This window comes from Scyliorhinus canicula, chromosome 8, assembly GCF_902713615.1.
Source record: "Scyliorhinus canicula chromosome 8, sScyCan1.1, whole genome shotgun sequence".
Lineage (NCBI taxonomy): Eukaryota > Metazoa > Chordata > Chondrichthyes > Carcharhiniformes > Scyliorhinidae > Scyliorhinus > Scyliorhinus canicula.
The window spans coordinates 197,919,262-197,942,486 of record NC_052153.1 but is presented as its reverse complement, the minus strand read 5'-3'; the positions used below and the strand labels follow the sequence as shown (position 1 = coordinate 197,942,486).

The following is a 23,225-nucleotide window of genomic DNA, read 5'->3' as shown; positions in this document are numbered from 1 at the left end:
AGAGTGGGGGGTGGGCAGAGAGCGGGGGGTGGGCAGAGAGTGGGGGGTGGGCAGAGAGAGGGGGCGGCAGGAATGGGGGGAGGAATAGGACACGAGAGGGGAGGTGGGGAGAGACATACAGGGAGAGAGATGTGCAGACAGGTCAGGTGTGTTCACTGTGGTCTCAGAGATCTCGAGCAGTATGAGTAATTCCAAGCAGCCTTCAGCAAGGAGTCGAAGCGCCATTGGCCATGGTAACTTTGACATTGTAACCTTCCAGGGCAGGAGGCCATTCAGCCCACCCAGTCTGTACCAGCTCTTCAAAAGGCCACCCCACCTGGGCCCAATCCCCCACCCTATTCCACTAACCCCACCCAACCATTGGACACTAAGGAACAATTTATCACGGCCAATCCACCTAACCTGCACACCTTTGGACTGCGGGAGGAAACCGGAGCACCCGGAGGAAACCCACGCACACATGGGGCGAACGTGCAGACTCCACACAGGCAGTGACCCAAGCCGGAATCGAACCTGGGACCCTGGAGCTGTGAAACAACAGTGCTAACCACTCTGTCACCGTGTCACCGATTCAGATCTGCTGCGTGGGTTTCCTCCGGGCGCTCCGGTTTCCTCCCACAAGTGTCGAAAGGCGGGCTGTTAGGTGATTTGGACATTCTGAATTCTCCCTGTGTACCCAAACAGGCGCCAGAATGTAGCGACTAGGGGCTTTTCACAGTAACTTCATTGCAGTGTTAATGTAAGCCGACTTGTGACAATAATAAAGATTATTACACCTCCAAACACACGCAGTCTCTCATGTACCAACCCTGATACCAACACGTGAATAACACGATGATTCTCACTCACATGCAGACTGGTGACAAACTCAATATCGCCGCGATTTCAGTCGGCAGCCCAGGGCAGCCCAGGGCAGTGAAATATTGCAACTGATTGTCCGAGAACAGGAAACTTACCATTCTGTATGAGAAACTTGGCAGATGGACCATGAGGTACATTTGAGATCCTGAAACATACATATAAAGGAAATCATTGCATTATTTGCAGCCTCTGGCTTCATTAATATCTACGAGCTGCCCAAACAGTGCCGGTACAGACCTGTCTGAAATTTACCAGACCTATCACAGGCCTCACTCGGTCTCTTCCTCTGGGACCCCTCCCCCCACCAATCTGCCTCCTGACATCCACTCCCAATCTCTGTGGCCACCTCCCAAGCCCTCTCTGCACTGTGTAGGTTTCACTACCATCACCTCATTTTTCTAAACTCCGAAGAATATAGACCCAGTTCACTCAGCCTCTCTATAGGACAGCCCTCACATCCCAGAGACCAATTCAGGGAACCGTAGCTGTATTTTCTCCGAGGGGCAGCACGGTAGCATTGTGGATAGCACAAATGCTTCACAGCTCCAGGGTCCCAGGTTCGATTCCGGCTGCGTCACTGTCTGTGCGGAGTCTGCACATCCTCCCCGTGTGTGCGTGGGTTTCCTCCGGGTGCTCCGGTTTCCTCCCACAGTCCAAAGATGTGCAGGTTAGGTGGATTGGCCATGATAAATTGCCCTTAGTGTCCAAAATTGCCCTCAGTGTTGGGTGAGGTTACTGGGTTATGGGGATAGGGTGGAGGTGTTGACCTTGGGTAGGGTGCTCTTTCCAAGAGCCGGTGCAGACTCGATGGGCCGAATGGCCTCCTTCTGCACTGTAAATTCTATCTATGAAATATCCCCCCCTCTGGTAGGACTACACAGTATTCCCACCAATGCACTGGATCCACGTCGTGCGGAGTCTTCACATTTCCACTGCAATCCAGGACCACCCTCCTGACAGATCTCTGGGTCTACCTACAACGGTTCAGGGCAGCGCACCACCATCTTCTCGTGGGCAATTAGGGATGGGCAACATATTCTTTATTGGGATGTGTTAGTCGCTGGCATTGCTGCCCATCCCTATTTGCCCACGGACTGAGTGGAATTGTTTTTTTTTAAAAAGTCATCCACATTGCTGTGGGTCGAGTCACATGTAGGCCAGACGGGGTAAGGACGGCAGATTCCCTTCCCTGAAGGACATTAGTGACCCAGATGGGTTTTTACGATAACTGGCAATGGGTTCATGGTCATCATCAAGCTTTTAATTCTAGATTTTTATTGAATGCAAATTGCACCATCTGCTGGGGGGGATTTGAACCCGGGACACGTTAATGGACACGGAAACCCGACACTGTCTGAATGAAAATGTTAGTTTCTGACCATTCAAAAATATCTACTTCTATATTCTCCAAATCAATGTGAATAACCTCCCACATTATACTCCACGTTGCTGCCCACTCACTTCACCTGTCAATATCTCTTTGCAGAATCTGTGTCCTCCCCACAGCTCACTCACCACATGTACCAACCCTGACCCCAACACGTGACTAACACGATGATTCTCACTCACCACATGTACCAACCCCGACCCCAACACGTGACTAACACGGCGATTCTCACTCACCACATGCACCAACCCCGACCCCAACACGTGACTAACACGATGATTCTCACTCACCACATGTACAGATCCTGCTTCTTCTTGGCTTCAAAGTACAAACATTTATTACAGTTCTTCATTTCACAAATCTGTTGCAAGGGGATCAACAATAGCAGATATTCAAATTAAAATTCCAGCGTGATCATTGCTCATTAACCATTCCCTGGTAGACACTCTAGGGAAAGCAATGTTTTATAAACTGGGACACATCTTCCCAGAGTCTGAAGCCAGGTGTCCACTCACTGAGCCTGTGCGCACTGCTCAATCTGACCCCTCCTGGGATCACTCTGAACATGGGCACTCCCCACAATTCAGCAGAGGGAGTCGGTCACGCCTGACAGCGGGAATGGGAGAGCTCAGTGCTGAGAAACCTGGTGGCAGGCCAAAAACACAACGGCCCATTGCTTCCCGTACCAGCCTCCCCGGACAGGCGCCGGAATGTGGCGACTAGGGGCTTTTCACAGTAACTTCATTGAAGCCTACTCGTGACAATAAGCCATTTTCATTTCATTTTTCATTTCATTTCTGGACAAACTGCTGCTGGACCAGGATTTTACTTTTATTAATTAACAATTGCAATGTTGCTTCCTCCCTCTCACAGCAACACCTGACTCCAGCTATTCAAAACTTACAGATGTTTTTCCTCTCTGCATCAAATTCACACAGATCAAATGTTGATGTTTGCGGAAAGCCAGATTCCAATTTCTCCCAAAGAGCTGACCTCAGTGATGACTAGGAACTGGGCTCTCCCAGTCAGCAGCGCCCATTCACGTGGGGCTATAAGAGAATAAATCTTCACCTTTTGCCTTTCTTAAGATCTGACAAATTACTGGTGATTGAACGGTGGACATTTAAGTTTTTCAAGTGTAAGGAAAGTAAAAAGCAAGGTGTCAAGAGTGAGACAGACAGGGGAGTTAATTGGGGGTTTAATAAGACTGGTTTCAGAAGCAGGAGAGCCCCGAGTATAAAAACAGGCCTCAGAAATGCAGGACTGCACAGAGCTCGAGCTGCAGCGAGTGAGACTCGGAGCAGGACCAAGGCCGGAAGGCTGATTGGCTGCAGCAGATTCTACAACATCGATCGAACCCACCCGTGTTATATCACAGGTAAGTATCTGGGACGCAAGTAATTCTCTCTTCTACCTTTTCAAACTTGCTCTGAGATTGAAGGCTCGGTAAAAAACGTGTGTGAAAATTAAAGATCAGTAATAAAATTAAAAATAAATTGAAAAGCTAATGAAATAAAATAGAGATGGAGGGTGAGGTGATGTATAGTTCCTGCAGGATGTGGGGGCTGATGGACCCCATTGCGATGCGGGACAGCACAGTGGTTAGCACAGTTGCTTCACAGTGCTAGTGTCCCAGGTTCGATTCCCCGCTGGGTCACTGTCTGTGTGGAGTCTGCATGTTCTCCCCGTGTCTGAGTGGGTTTCCTTCGGGTGCTCCGGTTTCCTCCCACAGTCCAAAGATGTGCTGTTAGTTGAATTGGACATTCTGAATTCTCCGTGTACCTGAACAGGCGCCAGAATGTGGCGACTAGGGGATTTTCTCAGTAATTTCATTGCAGTGTTAATGTAAGCCTACTTGTGACACTAATAAAGATTATTATTACTGTGGTTCCCAGTGAGCACAGCTGTAGTAAGTGTTGGTGTCTCGGGGAACTCTGGTTCAGAGTTGATGAGCTGGATTCTGAGCTTCGGACACTGCGACACATCCGGGAGGGGGTGAGGTACCTGGGCACTGTGTTCCAGGAGGCAGTCACACCCCTTAGATTAAATACCTTGAATTCAGCCAGTCGTCAGGGACAGAGGGGTGTGACAATGAGCGAGGCAGGGAGAGAGGTCCAGGAGGTAGGGTTGCAGGAGCCTCTGTCCTTGTCCACAGAACTTACAGTGCAGGAGGCCATTCAGCCCATCGGGTCTGCACCGGCTCTTGGAAAGAGCACCCTATTTAAGCCCCACGCCTCCACCCTATCCCCGTTACCCCAGTAATCCCACCCAACTTTTTTTGGACACTAATGGCAATGTATCATGGCCAATCCACCTAACCTGCACATCTTTGGAATGTGGGAGGAAACCGGTCAATGTAGGTACAAAAGAGGACCAAAAATAATAAAGAGGGAAAAGATAAACTAGCAAGTAGCATGGTAGGAAGAATAAAGGAGCTGAATGTTATTTAAATGAAATGAAATGAAAATCGCTTATTGTCACGAGTAGGCTTCAATGAAGTTACTGTGAAAAGCCCCTAGTCGCCACATTCCGGCGCCTGTTCGGGGAGGCTGGTACAGGAATCGAACCGTGCTGCTGGCCTGCTTGGTCTGCTTTAAAAGCCAACGATTTAGCTGAGTGAGCTAAACCAGCCCCTAAATGGAGAGAGACTGCAGAAAGCTGCAGCACAGAGGGATCTGGGGGTCCTCGTGTATAAATCACAAAAAGCTAGAGTCGATGCTGAGAGGTTGTTTCCCCTTGTGGGAGAGTCTGGGACCAGAGGGCAGAATCTCAGAGTGAAGGGGTCGCCCATTTCAGACAGAGATGAGGAGGAGTTTCTTCCCTCAGAGGGGAGTGAATCTGTGGAATTCTTTACCGCAGAGAGCTGTAGAGGCCGGGCCGTTACCGCAGAGAGCTGTAGGGGCCGGGCCGTTACCGCAGAGAGCTGTAGAGGCTGGGCCGTTACCGCAGAGAGCTGTAGAGGCCGGGCCGTTACCGCAGAGAGCTGTAGAGGCTGGGCCGTTACCGCAGAGAGCTGTAGGGGCCGGGCCGTTACCGCAGAGAGCTGTAGAGGCCGGGCCGTTACCGCAGAGAGCTGTAGAGGCCGGGCCGTTACCGCAGAGAGCTGTAGGGGCCAGGCCGTTACCGCAGAGAGCCGTAGAGGCCGGGCCGTTACCGCAGAGAGCTGTAGGGGCCGGGCCGTTACCGCAGAGAGCTGTAGGGGCCGGGCCGTTACCGCAGAGAGCTGTAGAGGCCGGGCCGTTACCGCAGAGAGCTGTAGGGGCCGGGCCGTTACCGCAGAGAGCTGTAGAGGCCGGGTCGTTCAGCATGTTCAAGGCTAAGATAGACAGATTATTAATCAGTGAGGGAATCGAGGGTTATGGGGATAAGGCAGGAAAGTGGAATTGGGGATTAATCAGCCAGGATCTCATTGAATGGTGAAGCAGAGTCATTGGGCCGAATGGCCTACCCGGTCCTATATCTTCCTGTTGTTACTGAGCTAACCTCACAGTGAGATTACGTTGCCGTGTCTCCCAGTTATTCAAGCTTACCTCATTAATAACAAACAGTTTGTCCTTTCGATCCATTTTGGTGTCTGAAATTAGAGGAAAGGCTTCGATTAGTTCAACATGTCAGAGAAATCAAAAATATCTTTATTATTGTCACAAATGGGCTTACGTTAACAGTGCAATGAAGTTACTGTGAAAATCCCCAGGAGCTGTGAAGCAACAGCGCTAACCACTGTGCTACCGTGCTGCCCATAAAACCTCATCACAGGAATACCCCCCTCACACACACAAACACACACACTCAGTATCTTCCAGGGCCGGGACGCCCTCCCCCAGGAACCCTTGCCAATACTCGCTGCCGGTAATTCACCAACGGTAACCCAATACTGTCGGCTACGTCAGAATTATCAGCCAATCAGTACAATGGCTCCCAAGATTCTCTTTCACACACGCGCACTATTTTTTGATTCAATGGGATGGGCAGCTATGGCGAGACCAGCATTTATTGCCCATCAGCAGTTACCCTCCAGAAGGTGGTGATCGATGTCTGTAAACCACTGATGACTCTGTGATGTAGGTACACCCATAGCGCTGTCGTTCATTCTGCAGTGGGTTTAATACAGTGGCTCACATGGTATTTCAGAGGCATTTAAAAGTCAGCCACGTTGCTGTGGGTCTGGAGTCACATGTAGGCCAGACCGGGTAAGGACGGCAGATTTCCTTCCCTAAAGGACATCAGTGAATCAGATGGATTGTTGCAGCAATCGGTTGTTTGATAGAACCGTAGAATCACTACAGTGCAGAATGAGGCCATTCGGCCCATCGAGTCTGCACCGACACTCTGAAAGAGCACCCTACCCAGACCTACTCCCTCCACCCTATCCCCACAGCCCCACCTAACCTACAGATAAATTTTAGCATGCCTTATCCACCTAACCTGCACACCTTTGGACTGTGGGAAGAAACAAAGACACAGGGAGAAAGTGCAAACTGCACCTCATGGTAGATCAGAGGAGAGCTGGCAAGTTGGATACAGAACTGGCTCGGGCACAGAAGACAGATGGTAGCAGTAGAAGAGTGCTTTTCTGAATGGAAGGCACAGAAATTGGTGGACTTGCGGATAGTGAAGTGGATACAGCAAGATATAAACTGGTTGGAGTCTTGTGTGGCAAAATGGCAGATGGAGGTTAATCCGGACAAGTGTGAGGTAATGCCCTTTGGAAGGTCCAGTACATGTAGGAATTGAACAGTAAATGGTAGAACTCTGAGTACTGACAGGCAGAGAGATCTGGGCGTGCATGTCCATCGATCACAAAGTGGGAACGCACGTGGATAAGTAGTCAAGGAGGCATACGGCATGCTGACCCTCATTGGTCGGGGCATTGAATATAAAAATTGATGTCATGTTGCAGCTGTACAGGACCTTAGTTAGGCCTCATTTGGAATATTGTGTACAATTCTGGTTGCCACGCTACCTTAAGGACGTGTGTGCTTTGGCGATGGTACAGCAATGGGTTTACTCGGATGTTGCCTTGTATGGAGGGCATCAGCTATGAGGAGAGGTTAGATAAACTTAGTCTGTTCTCATTGGAATGACTGCGGTTGAGAGGTGACCTGATAGGCCTACAAAATTGAGTGGCATGGACAGAGTAGATAGTCAGATGCTCTTTCCTAGGGTAGGAGAGTCAAGTGCTAGGGGGCATAGGTTTAAAGTGCAGAAAAGTTTAGAACAGATGTGCGAGGCATGTTATTTTACACAGAGGGTGGTGTGTATGGACCGCACTGCTTGGGCAGGTGATTGGAGCAGGTACAATAGTGGCATTTAAGGGACATCTGGACAAATATATGAATAGGGTGGGAATGGAAGGATAAGGACTCGGTACGGGCAGACGGTTTTAGTTCAGGGAGGTACCATGGTCGGTACAGGCTTGGAGGGCCGAAGGGCCTGTTCCTGTGCTGTACTTTTCTTTGTTTTAAGAGTCACCAGGGGCCGGAATTGAACCCAGGTCCCTGGTGCTGTGAGGCAGCAGTGCTAACCACTGTGCCATTGTTGCACCCCCAATAGGAATGACATCACGGGACTTCCGGCTGCGGTGATGTGGAGCTAAGCCGCACGTTCGGTAGCTCCCGCTATTTTCGGCCTTTTGGGCAGTTTTAAGGGCCCGTAGCAGTGCTGGTTGGACTTTTCCCCGGGTGGGAACACATCCACTGCGCTTATCTGCCGGTGGATGGACTGGACCAGGAGCGGAGCGGTCAAAAAATCAGCTTTGGAGCAGAGAAAGGTGCGAGGCAGGAGAAACAAGATGGTGGCGGGGGGGGGGGGAACCGGCAGCGTGGCAGCAGTGGGCGGAGGAGCAGCAGGAACTGCTTCAGAGAGCTGAAGGCTGAGATCCTGGAACCGTTTACGGCCTCGCTGGACAAGCTGATGGCGACTCACGACGGCTCAGGGTGCGGAGATCCGAGAGCTACGGCAAAAGGCCTCGGAGAGCGAGGACGAACTCCTGGGCCTGGCAGTGAAGGTGGAGTCGCACGACGCGCTCCACAAGAAGTGGCTGGCAAGGATGGAGGAGATGGAGTCGCTCCCGTCGGAAGAACCTGCGGATCCTGGGCCTCCCGGAGGGGCTGGAAGGTTCGGATTTGGGGGCCTACGTGGTTGTGATGCTGAACTCGCTAATGGGTGCGGGGTCCTTCCAGGGGCCCTTGAAGCTGGAGGGGGCCCATCGAGTGCTGATGAGGAAGCCCAGGCCGAACGAGCCGCCAAGGGCGGTGCTGGTCCGTTTTCACTGCTTCGTTGGCCGTGAGTGCGTGCTGAGATGGGCGAAGAAGGAAAGGAGCAGCAAGTGGGAGAATGCAGAGATCAGGATCTATCAGGACTGGAGCGCGGAGGTGGCAAAGAGAAGGGCTGGTTTCAATCGGGCGAAGGGAGTGCTTCACAGGAAGGGGGTGAAGTTTGGCCTGTTACAGCCGGCTCGCCTCTGGGTCACTTACAAGGACCGCCAGCTCTACTTTGATTCTCCGGAGGAGGCCTGGGTCTTTGTCCAGGCAGAGAAGTCAGACTCGAACTGAGGACTGGGGAATGATGTACACAGTCCGGAGGCTCTGTCCTCCTTGGTATCCTTTCGTTTTATTGGCTGTGTTTAATGTTGCCTTTTTGCTGTTCTGCTTTTTCGCTTTTTGGGGCTGTTATTTATTTATTTGGGTGTTTTTTCGTTTTTTCACCAGTGGAGGGTTGGGGAGCTGTTCGCGGTCCCGCTGGGTCAGGTGTCCGTCTTTTTCCCGCGTGTTGGGTCGGTGGGGGGGGGGGGGGGGGGGGTTTGGGATGGAAGCGCGGGCTTTCTTCCCGCGCTGGAGGAGGGGGCGGGACCGGCACTGGGAGGGGGGAGTGGTGGTTGTGTTGCATCGGGGGGGGGGGGGGGGGGGGGGGGGTCGTCGGGAGCAGCCGGGGTCGGCCGGAGTGGGCTGACTTACGTAAGTACAATGGTAGGGGTTACGCACCGGGGGGGGGGGGGGGGGGGGGGGGGGAATGGTAGGGGTTACGCACCGGGGTTGGGGGGGGGGAATGGTAGGGGTTACGCACCGGGGTGGGGGGGCACAATGGTAGGGGTTACGCACCGGGGGGGGGGGGGGAATGGTAGGGGTTACGCACCGGGGTGGGGGGGAGCTATGCTCCAGGAGACGCACCGTAAGCTGGCGGATTGGCCGATCAGGTGAGAATGAGAAGAGGCTGGGTGGGGCAGGTGTTTCACTCGGGGCTGGATGCGAAGAATCGAGGGGTGGCGATCTTAGTTGGCAAGAGCTTGTCGTTTGTTGCATCGAGTGTGGTGGCGGACAGTGGAGGTAGATACGTAATGGTGAGTGGTAGACTCCATGGGGAGTGGGTGGTTCTGGTTAATGTGTACGCCCCCAACTGGGACGGTGCGGGCTTCAGGCGACGAATGTTGAGCCGGATTCCGGACCTGGAGACGGGGGGGGGGGGGGGGGGGGGGGGGGGGGGGGGGGGGGGGGGGGGACGGGACTTTAAAACTGTGTTGGATCCGGCTCTGGATCGTTTGAAGTCTAGGACGGGTAAGAGGCCGGCGGCGGCCTCGGTGCTGAGGGGGTTCATGGATGGGAGGGGTAGACCCTTGGAGGTTTTTGAGGCCGGGAGGTAGGGAGTTTTCCTTTTTTCTCCCATGTCCACAAGGCTTATTCCCGGATTGATAGTTTTGTCCTCAGCAGGGCGCTAATCCCGAGAGTGGTGGGGGCGGAGTATTCGGCGATAGCCATATCTGACCATGCTCCGCATTCGGTGGACCTGGAGCTGGGGGAGGGGAAGGATCAGCGCCCGCTGTGGAGGTTAGATGTGGGGCTTCTGGCAGAGGAGGAAGTATGTGGGCGGGTCCGTAGGGGTATAGAGGGGTATATGGAAGCCAATGATAATGGGGAGGTGCAGGTTGGGATGGTCTGGGAAGCGCTGAAGGCGGTGGTTAGAGGGGAGCTGATATCCATTCGGGCGCACAGGGAGAGGGTTGAGAGGGAGAGGCTGGTGGAAGAAATGGTAAGGGTGGATAGGAGGTATGCGGATGTCCCGGAGGAGGGGCTTTTGAGGAAGCGTCGCAGTCTCCAAGCGGAGTTTGATATACTGACCACCCGGAAGGCGGAGGCGCAGTGGAGGAGGGCGCAGGGGGCGGTATATGAGTACGGGGAGAAGGCAAGTCGGATGCTGGTCCCACCAGCTCCGGAAGCGAGAGGCAGCGAGAGAGATAGGGGGAGTCACAGGCGCAGGAGGGAACTTGGTGCGGGGTGGCAGGGACATTAATGGGGTGTTCAGATCCTTTTACGAGGGGCTGTGGGCGGGATGGACCGCTTTCTGGATAGGCTGGAGTTCCCAAGAGTAGAGGAGGAGCGGGTGGAGGGTCTGGGGGCCCCAATCGAGTTGGAGGAGCTGATGGAGGCGCTGGGGAGCATGCAGACAGGGAAAGCACCGGGACCTGATGGGTTCCCGGTGGAGTTTTATAAGAAGTTCTCAGACCTGCTGGGCCCGCTGTTAGTGAGGACCCTGAATGAGGTGAGGAAGGGGGGGGGGGGGCTTTGCCCCCGACGATGTCTAGAGCAATAACTTCACTGATTCTGAAGCGGGATAAGGACCCCCTCCAGTGTGGGTCTTACAGGCCGATTTTGCTCCTCAACGTGGATGCAAAGTTGTTGGCTAAGATACTGTCCAGGAGGGTGGAAGATGTGGTCCCGATGGTTATCCATGAGGACCAAACGGGGTTTGTGAAGGGGAGGCAGCTGAATGTTAATGTGCGGCGGCTTCTTAATGTTATGATGATGGCGTCGGCGGATGGGGAGGCGGAAATAGTAGCATCGATGGATGCGGAGAAAGCCTTTGACAGGGTGGAGTGGAGCTACCTGTGGGAGGTGTTGAGGAGGTTTGGGTTTGGTGAGGGATTAATTAGCTGGGTGAGGCTGCTGTATAGCTCCCCGGTAGCGAGTATGGTGACGAATGGGAGGAGGTCAGAGGACTTTCGGCTTTCCCGGGGGACGAGGCAGGGGTGCACCTTGTCTCCCCTGCTCTCTGCGTTAGCGATTGAGCCCTTGGCCATGGCGCTGAGGGATTCGAAGAACTTGAGGGGGATTGTGCGGGGTGGGGGGGGGGGGGGGGGGACCGGTTGTCGCTGTACGCAGATGATTTACTGCTGTACATTGCGGATCCGGCAGGGGGGGATGCCAGAGGTGTTGAGGATACTGGGGGAGTTTTCGGGCTACAAGCTCAACGTGGGGAAGAGTGAGCTGTTTGTGCTGCACCAGGGGGACCAGGAGAGGGAGATAGGGGAGCTCCCGTTGAAGAGGGTGGAGAGGAGCTTTAGATATCTGGGTGTCCAGATACCTAGGAGCTGGGGGGCCCTGCATAGGCTAAACCTTTCGAGGCTGGTGGAACAGATGGAGGAGGAGTTTAGGAGGTGGGACGCGTTGCCACTCTCCTTGGCGGGCAGGGTCCAGTCGGTTAAGATGACGGTGCTCCCGAGGTTTTTGTTTCTCTTCCAGTGTCTCCCCATCTTGATTCCGAAGGCTTTTTTAAAGAGGGTTAACAAGAGTATTCTGGGGTTTGTGTGGGTGCGGAAGACCACGAGAGTGAGGAAGGTATTCTTGGAGCGAGGCAGGTAGGTAGGCGGTTTGGAGTTGCCCAATCTGTGTGGGTATTACTGGGCTGCAAATGCGGCAATGATCCGTAGGTGGGTGATGGAGGGGGAGGGTGTCGCATGGAAGAGGTTGGAGGTGGCGTCCTGTGTGGGTACGAGTTTGGAGGCATTGGTGACGGCCCCGCTCCCACCCCCCCCCCCCCCGGGGAGATATTCCACGAGTCCGGTAGTGGTGGCTTCCCTCAAAATTTGGGGGCAGTGGAGGCGGCACAGGGGGGAAGTGAAGGCCTCAGTGTGGGCCCCGATACAGGGCAATCACCGGTTTGTACCAGGGAGAATAGATGGTGGGTTTTTGAGTTGGCATAGGGCAGGCATCAGGCGGATGGGGGACCTTTTCCTCGACGGGAAGTTTGCGACTTTAGAGGAGTTGGAGGGGAAGTGGGGTCTCCCCCCGGGAATACTTTCAGGTATATGCAGATTATCCAGGGTGGAACCGGGCTGGGGGCTCGCTATCTTTGGGGTGGCATCGGAGCCGGGAGTGCAGGAGGCGAGAGAGACCGGTATTCTGGCCTTTGCGTCCCTAGTAGCCTGGCACAGGATTCTGTTACAGAGGAGGGACGCGCAGCCCCCGAGCCCGGAATCCTGGATCAGTGACATGGCCGGGTTCATCAAGCTGGAGAGGGTCAAGTTTGCCCTGAGGGGGTCGGTACAAGGGTTCTCCCGGCGGTGGCAGCCCTTGCTCGATTTCCTAGCGGAGGGTTAGAGGGTGGTCAATCTCAGCAGCAACCCGGGGGGGAGGGGGGCTGGTCAATCTCAACAGCAACCCGGGGGGGGGGGGGGGGGGGGGGGGAGGGGGGCTGGCCAATCTCAGCAGCAACCCGGGGGGGGAGGGGGGCTGGCCAATCTCAGCAGCAACCCGGGGGGGCTATCAGTCTGTTTGGGGGGTTTGTTTTTGCGACGGTGTGTTTGCTATTTTCTTCTTTTTTGTATTGTTATTAAGTTATTAATTTATCACTTTGTACTGGGGGGGGGGGTTTCTTTTTCTGTTGAGTTCTACCCTTGGGAGAAAATTTGTTGTTGAACTTGAATAAAACTTATTTTTTAAAAAAAGGAGTGACATCACCGAGAAGCTGCCGCAGCCGAGGGTGATGCCCAACTTTCAAGTCGGGTTCCACAGCCTTTCGATGAACTACTTTATCCTGATTATTAATGACCAGCAAAGGTGTCAATCTTCAGCTAGAAGTGCCGAGTGTATGATCCATCTGGGTCTCCTCCGGAGGTCCCCAGCATCACAGATGTCAGTCTTCAGCCAATACGATTCACTCCGCGTGAATCGGCTGAAGGCCCTGGATACTGCAAAGGCTCTGGGCCCTGACAATATCCCAGCAATAGTCCTGAAGGACCTGTGCTCCAGAACTTGCCGCTCCCCCTAGCCAAGCTGTTCCAGTACAGCTACAACACTGGCATCTACCCGGCAATGTGGGAAATTGCCCAGGTGTGTCCTGTACACAAGAAACAGGACAAATCCAACCCAGCCAATTTGACAAAGTCATCGGATTCAAAACGTTAGCTCTTTTCTCTCCCTACAGATGCTGCCAGACTTGCTGAGATTTTCCAGCATTTTCCCTTTCGTTTCAGATTCCAGCATCCGCAGTAATTTGCTTTTATTCAGCCAATTCCCGCCCTATCGGTCTACTCTCCATCATCAGCAAAGTGATGGGAGGAATCATCAACAGTCCTATCAAGCAGCACTTACTCAGCAATAACCTGCTCACAGACACTCAGTCTGGGTTCTGCCAGGGTCACTCAGCTCCTGACCCCATTACAGCCTTGGTTCAAACATGGGCAAAGAGCTGAATGCCAGTTGTGAGGTGAGAGTGACTACCCTGGGTGATATCAAGGCAGCATTTGACCGAGTGCGGCATCAAGGATCCCGAGCTAAACTGGATTCAATGGGAATCAGGGGGGAAACTCTCCGCTGGTTGGAGTCATTCCCGGCACAAATGGTTGTGGTGGTTGGAGGTCAATCATCTCAGCTCCAGGACATCACTGCAGGGGTTCCTCAGGGTCGTGTCCTCGGACCCAACTATCTTCAGCTGCTCCATCAATGACCTTCCGTCCATCATAAGGTCAGAAGTGGGGATGTTTGTGGATGACTGCACAATGCTCAGCACCATTCACAACTCCCCAGATAATGAAGCAGCCCATATCCAAATGCAGCAAGACCTGGACAATATCCAGGCTCGGGGCTGACAAGTGGTGGAGGGAGTGAGTGTTTGTGGAAGGGGAGCAATCAAGCGGGCTGCTTTGCCCTGGATGTTCATAGAGTCATAGATGTTTACAGCATGAAACAGACCCTTCGGCCCAGCTTGTCCATGCTGCCCAGTTTCTACAGTAGTCCCCCTTTATAACGCGGGTGTTGGGGTCCAAGACAGCCACCCGCGTTGCATCCGAGCCGCGGATATCCACGATGGGGGTTTTAAATGTATTTAAAAATCTATGCATGCGCTTCCCATTGTGAGTCTACGGGGGGCGGGGGGAGAGGTCAGACCCCCGTAGACTCACAATGGGAAGAGCATGAATAGATTTTTAAATACATTTAAAACCCCCATCGTGGATCTAATTAAAACAAGCACTGCTGCATTTTTAACAACTTAAAAGTTGGATTGGAGGGAGAGAGCAGCCGGCAGTGACAATTTCAGCGGCCGGCTGATTGTTTCAGTGAGAGAGCAGCTTCCCTCTCCGGATCAAAGTGAGCCGGCCGCTGAAATTGACACTGCTGGCTGATTGGAGGGAGAGAGCAGCCGGCAGTGTCAATTTCAGCGGCCGGCTCACTTTGATCCGGAGAGGGAAGCTGACAGTTGGGGTCCATAAGCCCCCCCGCCGTATATCGCGGAGCACGGTATTGCGGAGCGCGACTGTATCACTAAGATAGTCCCACTTGCGCACATTTGGCCCATATCCCTCTATACCCACCCTGCCCATCTCCTACAAGAGAGGATCTAACCATCGCCCCATGACATTCAATGGCATTACCATCGCTGAATCCCCCACAATCACCATCCTGGGGGTTACTATTGATCAGAAACTGAACTGGACCCAGCCACATTAATACTGTGGCTACCAGGGCAGGTCAAAGGCTCGGAATCCTTACGGTGAGTAACTCACATCCTGACCCCCCCCCCCCCCAAAGCCTGTCCACCATCTACAAGGCACAAGTCAGGAGTGTGATGGAAACTCCCCACTTGTCTGGATGAGTGCAGCTCCAACACTCAAGAAGCTCGACACCATCCAGGACAAAGCAGCCCCGCTTGATTGCTGCCCTTCCACAAACATTCACTCCCTCCACCACCGACGCACAGTGGCAGCCGTGTGTCCCATCTACAAGATGCACTGCAGGAACTCACCAAGGTTCCTCAGACAGGACCTTCCAAACCCACGACCTCTACCATCTAGAAGGACAATAGCAGCAGATACCTGGGAACCCCACCACCTGGAGGTTCCCCTCCAAGTCACTCCCCACCCTGACTGGGAAATATATCGGCCGTTCCTTCACTGTCGCTGGGGCAACATCCTGGAACTCTCTCCCTAACAGCACAGTGGGTGTACCTACACCTCAGGGACTGCAGCGGTTCAAGAAGGCAGCTCACCACCACCTTCTGAAGGGCAGTTAGGGCTGGGCAATAAATACTAACCTAACCAGCCACGCCCACATCCCGGAAATGAATCAAAAATAGCAAATACTGGACATCCTGGGCAGTCTGTGTGGAGATGCCGGCGTTGGACTGGGGTGGGCACAGTAAGAAGTCTGACACCAGGTTAATAGGTTTGTTTAGAATCACTAGCTTTCAGGGCACAGCTCCTTCCTCACTCCCCAATGTAGGATCTGAGGAAGGGGCTGCGCTCTGAAAGCTAGTGATTCCAAACAAGCTTGTTAGCCTGGTGTTGGAAGGCTTCTTACTGTGTGGAGAGAATCTGGGATAATCTTTCAGCTCCCGCTGACTCTTCAGTATTTTCGATTTTGTATTAAAAAAGAATCTGCGATGCCCTGGTGATGAGGGATTTAATAACTGAGGCAACAGACAATCATTTCTGTGACCACACTGATTTCAGATGACACAAACTAATAAATCCCTCAGAACCAACTCCACAAACCTGACAGTAACTTGAATTGACAGAAAAACGTTCAGAAACATCAGCTTCTTGTCTAATTCACCATTGCAATGTTAACGTAAACCTACGTGTGACAATAACAAAGACTATTATGAATTGTTTCCAGAAATCCTATTCAAAGTTTCATATTGAAGCTGCTGAAAGTGAGTGGATTGGCCGTGACGGACAGGAAAGATCTGCAGTTACCAGGTTTTGAGTGTGGCATCAGCTTGCGGAGATCCTGCATCAAATGGCGGGCGCGGAAATCAATCCCCCTCGAGGAGAAGATCAGAACTCGCTCTTTGTTCTTCCATTTCCCCTGTAGTAAAAGTGGGCGAGGGCAGCAACAGTTAACCAGTTCACCGCAAACACTTTAACTCACATCAAATCCACTAATATAACAAGAGATAGAACAGGTGCTGGGGGCCCTTCCGCCCATCAAGCCAGTTCCACAAACCTAATGATTGATTGGAATGTGGTCCGAATACCACTTTCCTGCCAGACCCACAATCCTGGAGTGTTAAAGATCAAAAATCTTTAAAATCAACATCGTATCAATGGCCAAACCTCAACGGCTCCATTGACTGAGAATTCCCTGAGCAGGAAGTATCATTACTGAGGGGGTGCTGCACTGTCAGAGGGTCAGTACTGAGGGAGTGCCGCACTGTCAGAGGGTCAGTACTGAGGGAGTGCCGCACTGTCAGAGGGTCAGTACTGAGGGAGTGCCGCACTGTCAGAGGGTCAGTACTGAGGGAGTGCCGCACTGTCAGAGGGTCAGTACTGAGGGAGTGCTGCACTGTCAGAGGGTCAGTACTGAGGGAGTGCTGCACTTGTCAGAGGGTCAGTACTGAGGGAGTGCCGCACTGTCAGAGGGTCAGTACTGAGGGTGTGCCGCACTGTCAGAGGGTCAGTACTGAGGGAGTGCCGCACTGTCAGAGGGTCAGTACTGAGGGAGTGCCGCACTGTCAGAGGGTCAGTACTGAGGGAAGTGCCGCACTGTCAGAGGGTCAGTACTGAGGGAGTGCCGCACTGTCAGAGGGTCAGTACTGAGGGAGTGCCGCACTGTCAGAGGGTCAGTACTGAGGGAGTGCTGCACTGTCAGAGGGTCAGTACTGGGGGAGTGCTGCACTGTCAGAGGGTCAGTACTGAGGGAGCGCTGCCCTGTCAGGGGGTCAGTACTGAGGGAGTGCTGCACTGTCAGAGGGTCAGTACTGAGGGAGTGCTGCACTGTCAGAGGGTCAGTACTGAGGGAGTGCCACACTGTCAGAGGGTCAGTACTGAGGGAGTGCCGCACTGTCAGAGGGTCAGTACTGAGGGAGTGCTGCACTGTCAGAGGGTCAGTACTGAGGGAGTGCCGCACTGTCAGAGCGTCAGTACTGAGGGAGTGCCGCACTGTCAGAGGGTCAGTACTGAGGGAGCGCCGCATTGTCAGAGGGTCAGTACTGAGGGAGTGCCGCACTGTCAGAGGGTCAGTACTGAGGGAGCGCTTCACTGTCAGAGGGTCAGTACTGAGGGAATGCTGCACTGTCAGAGGGTCAGTACTGAGGGAGTGCTGCATTGTCAGAGGGTCATTACTGAGGGAGTGCCACACTGTCAGAGGGTCAGTACTGAGGGAGTGCCGCACTGTCAGAGCGTCAGTACTCAGGGAGTGCCGCACTGTCAGAGGGTCAGTACTGAGGGAGTGCCGCACTGTCAGAGGATCAGTACTGAGGGAGTGCTGCACTGTCAGAGGGTCAGTACTGAGGGAGTGCTGCACTGTCAGAGGGTCAGTACTGAGGGAGTGCTGCACTGTCAGTTGTTCAGTACTGAGTGAGCGCCGCACTGTCAGAGGGTCAGTACTGAGGGAGTGCTGCACTGTCAGAGGGTCAGTACTGAGGGAGTGCTGCACTGTCAGAGGGTCAGTACTGAGGGAGTGCAGCACTGTCAGAGGGTCAGTACTGAGGGAGTGCTGCACTGTCAGTTGTTCAGTACTGAGGGAGTGCAGCACTGTCAGAGGGTCAGTACTGAGTGAGTGCCGCACTGTCAGAGGGTCAGTAGATAGACAGAAAGCAGGAGGACATAATAACCCGCGACACTGGAGCTATGGGGCAGCAGTGCTAACCACTGTGCCAATATGTCACCCACATCCTTGAAGAACTCCAGGAAGTTTGTCAAGCATGATTTTCCCTTCATAAATCCATGCTGACTCTGACTGATGTTGCACTGTTTTCGAAGGGCTCGGCTAAAAATGTTTGATAATGGATTCAAGCATTTCCCCCACTACCGATGTTAGGCTTCACTGGTCTATAATTGCCCTGCTTTCTCTCTATCTCCCTTTTTGAATATCGGAGTGACGTGAGCTACCCTCCAATCTGCAGGGACAGTTCCAGAATCTATAGAATCCCAGACGATGACCACCAATGCATCCGCTATTTCCAAAGCCACCTCCTTAAGCACTCTGGGATGCAGATTCTCAGGCCCTGGGGATTTATCCGCTTTCAAGCCCATCAGTTTTCCTCGCACCATTTCTCTACTAATATCAATCTCCCTCAGTTCTTCCCTCTCACTAAATCTTTCATTCTCCAACATTTCTGGGATCTGATTTGTGAAGACAGAACCAAAGTATGTATTTAATTGCTCAGCCATTTCTGTGACCCCCATTCTAAATTCACTTGTTTCGACTGTACATCTACAAGTTTGCTGACGATACGACCATAGTGGGCCGGATATCGAATAACGACGAGTCAGAATACAGATGGAACATAGAGAACCTAGTGGAGTAGTGCTGTGACAACAATCTCTCCCTCAATGCCAGCAAAACTAAAGAGCTGGTCATCGACTTCAGGAAGCAAAGTACTGTACACACCCCTGTCAGCATCAATGGGGCCGAGGTGGAGATGGTTAGCAGTTTCAAATTCCTAGGGGTGCACATCACCAAAAATCTGTCCCGGTCCACTCACGCCGATGCTATCACCAAGAAAACACATCAGCGCCTATACTTCCTCAGGAAACTAAGGAAATTCGGCATGTCCACATTAACCCTTACCAACTTTTACAGATGCACTATAGAAAGCATCCTATCGGGCTGCATCACAGCCTGGTATGGCAACTGCTCGGCCCAGGACCGCAAGGAATTTCAGAGAGTCGTGAACACCGCCCAGTCCATCACACGAACCTGCCTCCAATCCATTGATTCCATCTACACCTCCCGCTGCCGGGGGAAAGCGGGCAGCATAATCAAGGATCCCTCCCACCCGTCTTACTCACTTTTCCAACTTCTTCCATCGGGCAGGAGAGACAGAAGTCTGAGAACGCGCACGAACAGACTCAAAAACAGCTTCTTCCCCACTGTCACCCGACTCCTAAATGACCCTCTTATTGACTGACCTCATTAATACTACACTCCGTATGCTTCACCCGGTGCTGTGTCTATGTATTTACATTGTGTGTTTATCGTATATACTATGTTTTACATGTATGGAATGATCTGTCTGCAGAAAAATACTTTTCAGTGAACCTCGGTACACGCGACACTAAACCCGGACCCTGGAGCTCCGTCTCTAACAGCACAGTGGGAGTACCTACAAAGTGGAGTGAGTGGTCAGGGTGGAGTCAGGGGGGGGGTCAAGGGTACTCAGGGTGGGGCCGGGGGGTCAGGGTGGGGTCAATCAGGTCAGGGTGGGGCCAGGGGTGTCAGGGTGGGGCCGGGGGGGGCAGGATGGTGGGTCTGGGGGGGGGGCAGGATGGTGGGTCTGGGGGGGGGGCAGGATGGTGGGTCTGGGGGGGGGGGCAGGATGGTGGGTCTGGGGGGGGGGCAGGATGGTGGGTCTGGGGGGGGGGCAGGATGGTGGGTCTGGGGGGGGGGGGGGGGCAGGGTGGGGGTGTCAGGGGTACTCAGGGTGGGGCCGGGGGGTCAGGGTGGGGTCGGGGAGGGGTCAGGGTGGGGTCGGAGGGGTCAGGGTGGTGTCGGGGAGGGGTCAGGGTGGTGTCGGGGAGGGGTCAGGGTGGGGTCGGGGAGGGGTCAGGGTGGGGTCGGGGAGGGGTCAGGGTGGGGTCGGGGAGGGGTCAGGGTGGGGTCGGGGTGGGGTCAGGGTGGGGTCGGGGTGGGGTCAGGGGGGTGGGGTCGGGGGGGTCAGGGGGGGTCGGGGGGGTCAGGGTGGGGTCGGGGGGGTCAGCGTGGTGGGGTCGGGGGGGTCAGAGTGGGGTCGGGGGGTCAGGGTGGGGTCAGAGGAGTCAGGGTGGGGGGGTCGGGTCAGGGTGGGGGGGTCGGGTCAGGGTGGGGGGGTCGGGTCAGGGGGGTCAGGGTGGGGTCGGGGGGTCAGGGTGGGGTCAGGGTGGGGTCAGGGGGGGGGGTCAGGGTGGGGTCGGGGGGGGTCGGGGTGGGGTCGGGGGGGTCAGGGTGGGGTCAGAGGAGTCAGGGTGGGGGGGTCGGGTCAGGGTGGGGGGTCGGGTCAGGGTGGGGGGGTCGGGTCAGGGTGGGGGGGTCGGGTCAGGGTGGGGGGGTCGGGTCAGGGGGGTCAGGGTGGGGTCAGGGTGGGGTCAGGGGGGGGGGTCAGGGTGGGGTCGGGGGGGGGTCGGGGTGGGGTCGGGGGGGTCAGGGTGGGGTCGGGGGGGTCAGGGTGGGGTCGGGGGGGTCAGGGTGGGGTCGGGGGGGGTCAGGGTGGGGTCGGGGGGTCAGGGTGGGGTCTGGGGGTCAGGGGGGGGTGAAGCAGAGATTCCCATGTGAAACCCTCCGCGATCTGGGATCTTGCTGTGCAGAACTCAGGATGTGACCGGCGCCACAGCAACGCGGGTGGCTCCTTACCCGGGACACTGGGCCGGGGACCAGCGCCTCTCCCCCCGCCGCCTCCGTCCCGCTGCTGCCGCGGCTCCGCTTCGCGGACTCCGAGCCGCCGCTGCCGGCGCGCCGCTTGCCCGCCATCACCATGAGGCCGACACTTCCGGTGCGCCGCTCAACCCTCCCCTGGGCGCTTCCGGTGTGTTCCTGCTGAAACCCTCCCCCGGGCGCTTCCGGTGTGTCCCTGCTGAAACCCTCCCCCGGGCGCTTCCGGTGTGTCCCTGCTGAACCCCTCCCCCGGGCGCTTCCGTGTGTCCCTGCTGAAACCCTCCCCCGGGCGCTTCCGGTGTGTTCCTGCTGAAACCCTCCCCCGGGCGCTTCCGGTGTGTCCCTGCTGAAACCCTCCCCCGGGCGCTTCCGTGTGTCCCTGCTGAAACCTTCCCCGAGGCATTTCGGGTGAGTGCCTGCTGAAAGGTTCCTCCCTCACTCTGTCCCATTCCCAGATCTCGGTTATTTATTCAGAACAGTCCCACCTATGACCTCACAGTGACCTCCCAGTGACCTCCCAGTGACCTCTGCCCCCAGTCCGAGAAGCAAGTCGCTGCTTCTGTCCAATTATCCAATCAGACCCTCCTGTGGTCAATGGGGTCACACAGGGTGTGGCGGTATGAATGTGAGCAATGCCATTGGTGCAGAGCATGGGTTTCCCATTGGCTCTGGCTAGTCATGTGCCTCTCATCTGATTGGCTGGGGCTAGTCATGTGACTGCTCACCAATTGGTCGAGAGGCAAGTAGACCCCGCCGCGGGGTATAAGTACCCAGAGTTCCCAGTGGTTGGCCATACTGTGTAGTCCACCGGGCTAACATCTAGCTGATTAAAGCCACAGTTTGGATCCTCATTGTGTCTCGCGTCCAATTAATGGTACATCACAGGGTCAGCATGGTCACACAGGGGTCAATGCGGTCACACAGGGGTCAGTGCGGTCACACAGGGGTCAGCGCGGTCACACAGGGGTCAGCGCGGTCACACAGGGGTCAGTGCGGTCACACAGGGGTCAGTGCGGTCACACAGGGGTCAGTGCGGTCACACAGGGGTCAGTGCGGTCACACAGGGGTCAGTGCGGTCACACAGGGGTCAATGCGGTCACACAGGGGTCAGCGCGGTCACACAGGGGTCAGTGCGGTCACACAGGGGTCAGTGCGGTCACACAGGGGTCAGTGCGGTCACACAGGGGTCAATGCGGTCACACAGGGGTCAATGCGGTCACACAGGGGTCAGCGCGGTCACACAGGGGTCAGCGCGGTCACACAGGGGTCAGCGCGGTCACACAGGGGTCAGCGCGGTCACACAGGGGTCAATGCGGTCACACAGGGGTCAGCGCGGTCACACAGGGGTCAGCGCGGTCACACAGGGGTCAGCGCGGTCACACAGGGGTCAGCGCGGTCACACAGGGGTCAGTGCGGTCACACAGGGGTCAGTGCGGTCACACAGGGGTCAGCGCGGTCACACAGGGGTCAGCGGTCACACAGGGGTCAGTGCGGTCACACAGGGGTCAGTGCGGTCACACAGGGGTCAGTGCGGTCACACAGGGGTCAGCGCGGTCACACAGGGGTCAGCGCGGTCACACAGGGGTCAGCGCGGTCACACAGGGGTCAGCGCGGTCACACAGGGGTCAGTGCGGTCACACAGGGGTCAATGCGGTCACACAGGGGTCAGCGCGGTCACACAGGGGTCAGCGCGGTCACACAGGGGTCAGCGCGGTCACACAGGGGTCAGCGCGGTCACACAGGGGTCAGCGCGGTCACACAGGGGTCAGCGCGGTCACACAGGGGTCAGCGCGGTCACACAGGGGTCAGCGCGGTCACACAGGGGTCAGCGCGGTCACACAAGGGTCAGTGTAAACTAATTTGGCAGGGGAATGGGAACCGGATCTGTAGTCCAGCAACTAAGGAAGCCGATATTCAGGACGCCAAAGCACGTAGTGATGCAGTGGGGAAGGTAACACTGACAAAGGAGAGTACTGGCAGGCAAGGAGATGGGTTGAAGTGGGTATACTTCAACGCAAGAAGCATCAGGAATAAGGTGGGTGAACTTAAGGCATGGATCTGTACTTGGGACTACGATGTGGTGGCCATCACGGAAACTTGGATAGAAGAGGGGCAGAAATGGTTGTCGGAGGTCCCTCATTATAGATGTTTCAACAAGATTAGGGAGGATGGTAAAAGAGGTGGGGGGGGGGGGGGTGGCATTGTTAATTAGAGATAGTATAACAGCTGCAGAAAGGCAGTTCGAGGGGGATCTGCCTACTGAGGTAATATGGGTTGAAGTCAGAAATAGGAAAGGAGCAGTCACCTTGTTGGGAGTTTTCTATAGGCCCCCCAATAGCAGCAGAGATGTGGAGGAACAGATTGGGAAACAGATTTTGGAAAGGTGCAGAAGTCACAGGGTAGTAGTCATG

The 23,225-nt window shown here is 54.9% G+C and overlaps 1 protein-coding gene across 1 annotated transcript; it reads right to left on the bottom strand.

The window, feature by feature from the left end:
- Positions 1–523: 523 nt before the first annotated feature.
- On the bottom strand, positions 524–20,957 carry bxdc2 (brix domain containing 2). The gene is made up of 5 exons (XM_038805972.1): positions 20,794–20,957; positions 16,218–16,329; positions 5,779–5,822; positions 2,539–2,609; positions 524–1,006 (listed from the first exon to the last, which is right to left on the bottom strand). The coding sequence occupies exons 1-5, from the start codon at positions 20,914–20,916 to the stop codon at positions 886–888; spliced, it is 471 nt and encodes a 156-aa protein (XP_038661900.1). The 5' UTR covers positions 20,917–20,957; the 3' UTR covers positions 524–885.
- Positions 20,958–23,225: the final 2,268 nt, after the last annotated feature.

Excerpts from the sequence above, each read along its gene's own strand:
- bxdc2 (XM_038805972.1), bottom strand. The coding sequence starts at position 20,916 with ATGGTGATGGCGGGCAAGCGGCGCGCCGGCAGCGGCGGCTCGGAGTCC. Across the intron at positions 16,330-20,793 it reads TCCCCGGCCCAGTGTCCCGG|GGGAAATGGAAGAACAAAGA; the intron begins GTAAGGAGCCAC and ends CTTTTACTACAG. Across the intron at positions 5,823-16,217 it reads GATGCCACACTCAAAACCTG|ACACCAAAATGGATCGAAAG; the intron begins GTAACTGCAGAT and ends CTCTAATTTCAG.